The sequence below is a fragment of the Danio rerio genome, chromosome 7, assembly GCF_052040795.2.
Source record: "Danio rerio strain M-AB ecotype USA chromosome 7, GRCz13ab, whole genome shotgun sequence".
Taxonomy (NCBI): Eukaryota; Metazoa; Chordata; class Actinopteri; order Cypriniformes; family Danionidae; genus Danio; species Danio rerio.
Genome location: NC_141027.1, coordinates 1,925,001 through 1,931,924, shown reverse-complemented (window position 1 = coordinate 1,931,924; position 6,924 = coordinate 1,925,001). Strand labels below are relative to the sequence as shown.

The 6,924-nt window shown below is 42.4% G+C and overlaps 1 protein-coding gene across 5 annotated transcripts in view; it reads right to left on the bottom strand.

Annotated features, from left to right (window-relative positions):
- Nucleotides 1-510: 510 nt before the first annotated feature.
- emc4 (ER membrane protein complex subunit 4) overlaps nucleotides 511-6,924 on the bottom strand; it is a 9,743-nt gene continuing 3,329 nt past the window's right edge. For 2 of the 5 annotated variants that reach the window (NM_001442004.1, NM_205658.2), the window contains 3 exon segments: nucleotides 511-657; nucleotides 702-741; nucleotides 1,055-1,215. In NM_001442004.1, the coding sequence (NP_001428933.1) occupies nucleotides 706-741; nucleotides 1,055-1,215 (197 nt within the window). In that variant the 3' untranslated portion in view covers nucleotides 511-657; nucleotides 702-705. 5 annotated transcript variants of the gene reach the window in all.

Genomic DNA, 6,924 nt, shown 5'->3' with positions numbered 1-6,924 from the left:
TGATCAACATCATTTGGGAAATATTTAAAAATAAAAATTCAAACGGGGGCATATAATTCTGACTTACTTGACAACTGTGTGTTTGTGTGTGTGTGTGTACACACACACACACACACACACACACACACACACACACACACACACACACACACACACACACACACACACACACACACACACACACACACACACACTTTTCTTAAATTATTATTTATGTTTATATTTTACAAAAGAGATTTGGTAAAATATTAAATTAACACTGAAGATTAATTATTTACAGTTTTTGCTAAATTTATTCTTAATGTATCCACCTTTAATGCATCTTAAATATCTCATTATGCATGCATTTGACTAGTTAAAGCTAATCTACATTCCCATTGCTTGTGCATACGTGATGTTTTATTTGTGTAATGTAGTTTCACCTAGGCATTAATAATCAATAATTCAGCTTTATGCAGGTAAACTAAATGCAAAGCTTAATAAATACAATAAGATACACCTGAAAGCAGAAACATGTTAAAGAATCTTTATTAGTTTGATGCACGTTATTAATCAGACCTCTGCTAACACAAATCACAAATATAAATTAATCATCAGTGTGTGCGGTTAAAATGCTGACGTTAAATAACAGTGTGTGTGTGTGTGTGTGTGTGTGTGTGTGTGTGTGTGTGTGTGTGTGTGTGTGTGTGTGTGTGTGTGCGCGCGTCACATGACCATCCCTCCGCCCATGATCTCCAGCCTCTGCAGAAACACAAACAGCAGCAGTTTTGGGTGAATAACCTCCAATAAAGTGATTCATCACTAATAACATCATTAACACGATGATTATATGTAGTTCCTCTGCTTCTCTGAGTTTTGATTGACACTGAACTGCTGAATACAGTGATTAATGGAAGTACAATATAATTAAATAACCTAAATGAACAGTGCTCGCTTACTTCAGCAAGAAAAGTCATTTAATTACAGGAACTAGCTACTCTGAAACTAATTAAACCCAATATAAACAGTGTGTGTGTGTGTGAAACTGACTGCTGCCTCATGTTTATTCATGTACCTGCGGCGGCTCGATGAATGCCAGCCAATCAGAGGAGTGCGTGGGGAGGAGCCCCATTGATTGACACTTGTAGATGGCCAATGCGGAGCCCAGCAGGTTCCCGATGAGGTAGACCAGACCCTGCAGCCACTGCTGACTGGAGCTCTCCAGCAGCTTAAACGCTGCAACACAACAACATAATTACTAAACATACTATATTCAACATGATCTGAACATATATTAAACATAACTGATCTGATATTTGTAGCAATGAGGGAATTATATTTATTAATATAGGGGGGCAGACCACAGGCACAGAGAGAACAAGGTGCCTGCTCGCGCCTGGGAAGAGGTGGGAGATGCGCGTTGACTCGGACTCTCAGCTTATCTTTCCCACAGAGATCACACAAACAGCACTAAGACCAGACGCAGTGATTTGGGCAGCAGCGGCTGAGAAGGTCCTGGTGATTGAGCTGAGCCAAGGGAGGAGGGAATGGCAGCGGCGCATGAGTTCAAGCGGCACAAGTACTCAGACTTAGCAGCAGAATGTAGAGTCGAGGGCTGGACGGAGACAGTACATCACATTGAAGCTGGGTGCAAAGGGATTCGTTAGGAAGCCGGTATAGTTATTTTCCCTGCAGGGCATCTGGTGATGAGTCTGGAGTGCGGTAGCCCATTAAGGGCAGCTGCAGGGGGTGGCAGGGAGACGTCCCCTCAAGCCACTGCCCCCCCACCGGGCGGTGTACTGGGTAGGGGGCGAAACATCAGTGAACGGTGGTACCAGCTGACGACCCTGCAGCTGACCAAAAAGTGCACTGGAGGAGGTGCGGCAGGCAGTAATGTCTAACAGGTGCTTACTGGCATTGGAAAAAAATTATAATGCATATTTATCTGGGGGTAAATGCATATAATTATAATATAATGCATATAAGGTTTGTAGAAATGAAAAAATAATTGTGTGTGTGTGTGGGGGGGGGGGGGGGGTGAATATTTATGCACAATTATTTTACTAACTTTATCAAAATATTATTTTCAATAACTGATCCATTTTGGCACACTACAATTATGTTTGTGGTGAATATTTATGCACACAAGTTATGTTTACTAATAATGAAATGTATGATACAATATTTGCAGGAATGCATTACTGTGTTTGGAGAGGGATGTTTATGCATATAATAACTTTGAGTTTAATAACCTTTTTGGAATATTTGTAGAAATGAATTAATAATGTTTGCGGGGCGGGAGGTGAATAGTTATTATTTTATTTTTTTATAATTATTTTTTCGGGGTTTTCACCTTTATTTTTGATAGGACAGTAGAGAGTATTGACAGGAAAGCATGGGGAGCAGGGAGAGGAGAAGGATCGGCATAGGACAGCAAGGCGGAATCAAACCTGGGTCGCCGCAAGCACCAGAGTGCATGTGTCGACGCACTAACCACTACACCACTGGCGCCGACGAGGTGAATAGTTACGCACAATTATTTTGTGTGTAATAACCAATGACTGTAAAAAATATGGACGACGCGACAGCCTCTTTTCCCATTGAACGCCTTGAGGGCAAAACGCCTGCTTGACGGGCACAAACTGTCGCAAAAGACTGCTGAAATTGGAGCCTTGACATGCGCAGAAGGACTGTCTGATGGAGCCAGAGGAGGAGCCGCGAAAATGAGCGGAGTCGAGCTTCCAACCAAACGCTTTATGTAAAATCAACTACGCCCCCCAAACTTCTCAGCATGCGTTTGCTGTCATATCAACACAAATGATGTAATAACGTTAACAAATATAAGGGTTTTATATATTCAATCGCGCCAGCTCTGGGCCGCAGCGCATAACCTACTCGCAGAGTCACGGGCTGATTCCAGCTCGCATGCAGCAGCGCCGGCTCGCTCGGCCGCCGCATCTGGCTCGATTGACTCGGGCTGGAATCGGGCAGTGAGTCCAGGCATCCGGAGTAGGTCCAGCAGAGGTAGTCAGTCTGAGCTCTGAGGGGTAAGTCTCCGGCTGGCGAGAATCTTAGCGAATAAACAAGTGTTCCACCAGGATCATGTATGTCAGAAACTGTAGATTACTGCTGAACTCATTTTGTCATGGTAAAATAACACAGAAATCATAAAATTATAACACTTAATAATAACACTTCAGAAATAATAACATTTCAGTCTCCTGCCGAAGCTCAGACGCGCTGCTTTGAGAAACTGTCAATCACAGCTGTCAATCACGATGACACGCCCAGCATTAAATTACTGCTAAAAACAAACTGTTTACAAAAATGAAGATCTGCACCTATTTCAGCACAATAACCAGTGCCTTAATCCACCAGAACCATCTTTCGGGACATTTTATTGCAAGTGTAATAATTGTTTTTATCTGGGCTCAAGTCTCCTTCATTAACACGGAGGAGGCGGGCTTTATGACTTGTACTGCAGCCAGCCCCCAGGGGGCGATCTAACGGCCGAGACCTTCACTCAAACGCAGGCTTGCGGCACACTTGGTAATAACAGGTCCATTTTTGGCAAAGTACAATGGTTTTTCTTTTGGGGGGGGGGGGGGGGGGTAAATTATATGTATATAAATACTTTGTGTTTAATGACTGATCTTTTTTGGCATATTAGTAGGAATGAATGAATCATGTTTGGAGAGAGGGTGAATGTTTATGCACAGCAAGGTTATTTCAGTTAACAAAAATGAATGGAAAAAGCAAAAACTAAAATGTAAAATAATTGTCGTTAACCGAAATAAAAATAAAAACGAGTTTTTTCAAAAACTAGAACTAAGTGAAACTGTATTGTGTGCATACAAAACTAACTGAAACTAACTAGAATTAGAGCAAAAACCTCCTTCGTTTTCGTATTTGTGAATGTATTTAATACATAATCTTCCTGTTTGCCTTTTAGAAGTAAATATAATCCGCGCTGCAGGTGTTTGTGTTTGACCCTTTCGCACCTCAGAGTCTCCTGCTGCCATTGGCCTGATTGAGCCGGTTGTCCTCCAGTCATCCTCGCTGTTGCACCCGTGACAAAAACAACGAGTGGACATGACAGCAGCACGGTGACAGCATTCAATACAGAGACTTAAAAGTATTACTTTAACTCGTTTGTGCCCAATAATGGGTTTTATATCTGTATCGCGATCGCGAATGAATCTTTTTAACCGGATCTTCTAAGTGAACCAGTTGAACTAGTTCACCAAATCGAACTGAATCATTTGAATTGATTCGTGTCTCCTGCAAGCACTTATCCACCCACTACTTACTATATAACAAGCCTAATACCCCGCTCTGACTCTAAATAACCCAATATATACTCTCATGCAGTTATTAGAACAGCAACGTTGCATTGAGAAGCCGTAGACTGATAATACTGCGCATGCGTGATTCAGTGAACCAAACACAGAGCACATGACAGCCTGCTGTGTGGCTGAACTGAACTGGAACAAGTGCAGCGCGGGTAAACCGAGGGCTTAAATAAGAGGATCTGGTGAAAAACGTAAGTTTAGTTCATAACAGAGAATCGTAATGGAGTTTAAACCGCCAACTTATCCAGCATGTTTTTACGCAGCGGATGCCCTTCCAGCCGCAACCCATCTCTGTGAAACATCCACACACACACATTCACACACACACACTCATACACTACGGACAATTTAGCCTACCCAATTCACCTGTACCACATGTGTTTGGACTGTGGGGGAAACCGGAGCACCCGGAGGAAACCCATGTGAAGGCAGGGAGAACATGCAAACTCCACACAGAAACACCAACTGAGCCGAGGTTCAAACCAGCGACCTTCTTGCTGTGAGGTGACAGCACTACCTACTGCGCCACCGCCTCGCCCCGGTGATGTTTTAACTGACTGAAATGACTATTGCTGACTACATAATGTTGCCATGTTGAGTAGAAACATCCGCGTTAAATATCTGAACTTCCCATTACTGCTGTGTATCTAACCTAACATTTGCCTTGCACACATATTGTACATAGGGCTGCTGTCTTGTGGGCTGCTGTATTTGAATTTGAGGACAGGTAGATGGCAGTGATGATGGTGTTCATGTGTCCTCTACATACAGATTTCAAAAAATGTATGGCTGAGTTTTTATCATGCAATATTTATTTTAATGATTTTGAATCTTCCACCTAACAAATATCCTCATTTAGAAAAAAAAACTGAAACTAAAACTAATAAAAACTAAACTAAAACTAAATAATTTCAAAATATAGAAACTAATAGAAACGAGTAAATCTGCCTCTAAAACTAATTAAACCTGACTGACGAAATAGAAACTATGTAATGTGTATTTAAATAGCGCATTTATTGTGTATGGCCATACACCCAAAGCGCTTCACAATCATGAGGGGGGGTCTCTCCACACCACCACCAGTGTGCAGCATCCACTTGGATGATGCGACGGCTGCCACAGGACAACGGTGCCAGTGCTTCACCACACACCAGCTATTGGTGGAGTGGAGAGACGGTGATAGAGCCAATTCGGTGGAAGGGGATGATTGGGAGGCCATGATCATAAGGGCCGATAGTGGGACTTTGGCCAGGACACCGGGGTTACACCCCTGCTCTTTCACGAGAAGTGCCATGGGATTATTAATGACCACAGAGAGTCAGGACCTCAGTTTAACGTCTCATCCGAAAGACGGCGCCCACTGACAGTGTAGTGTCCCCTTCACTATACTGGGGCATTAGGACTCACGCAGCCCACAGGTTGAGCGCCCCCTGCTGGCCTCTCTAACACCACTTCCAACAGCAACCTAGTGTTCCCTAGTGGTCTCCCATCCAGACACTGACCAGGCTCAGCCCTGCTTAGCTTCAGTGAGTAACCGGTCTCGGGCTGCAGGGTGATATGGCTGTGAACTAAAACTATTATAATCTTGCTGCACAATAATTTAGAGTTTGATAACTGATTGATTTTTGGCACATTACAATTATGTCTGGGAATATTTAAGCACAATTATTTTATGTTTGTAGGAATGAAGAAATAACGTTGGGGGGATATTTATGCACATAATTTATGTTTACTAATAACAATATTTATGATACTGCTGTGGAAATATACATTTAAATAATCCAATTTCAAATAAACAATTATCTACATTTAACCGAAAAGTTCTACTGTTTGGTTTTTAATTACATCATTTCAGGAACATCCCAGCTAGACGGGATATTTACCCTTTTGTCTTTCTGACTACAGGCCAAGCCAAAGGGATGCAAATGCTACAGGCAGGTTTTTCAGGTGTTGCTTTTATGCGACAGAAACCCTTGTGTTGATTAACCTGTGTGGTCAGTAGCTGGGCCGGTTGCTAACCCAGTTTACTCTGCTGACTCCAAAACTGAATCTCCCCTCCTCCTAAGAACACATTATAGACAGGACATCTGTCTCAATTTAGACTTGTGATAAAGCTCGCAGATTGCAGACCTCCAGTAGGCTCTGCGGACACATGGACATCTTAAAGACGCTGTATGACTGCAGATTAACCAACCTGTCTCAATAAAGGAATTCAGCTTGTTTGGAGTCTCCTGGACTGGGTTCTCATCTCCTCTTTTCACTCATTTATTTTTTTACAACACTGCTACGAAAATTATTTACAATGAATATTTGCAGGAATACATTAATTATGTGGGGAGGGGGGGGTGAATAATTCTGCACATAATTATTTTAAGTTTATTAACTGATCCAATATTTGCCCGCTTCCTAAACACAACAGATCCGGTTGTGTCCATTGTTTACTGATCTATTAATCTAAAGCAGGGGTCAGCAACCTTCCTGCAGAGTTCAGCTTCAACCCTGATCAAACACACCTGAACTAATCAATGAGGTTACCTGAAGCAGGTCATTACAGGCAGGTGTGTTTGGTCAGGGTTAGAGCTGAACTCAGCAG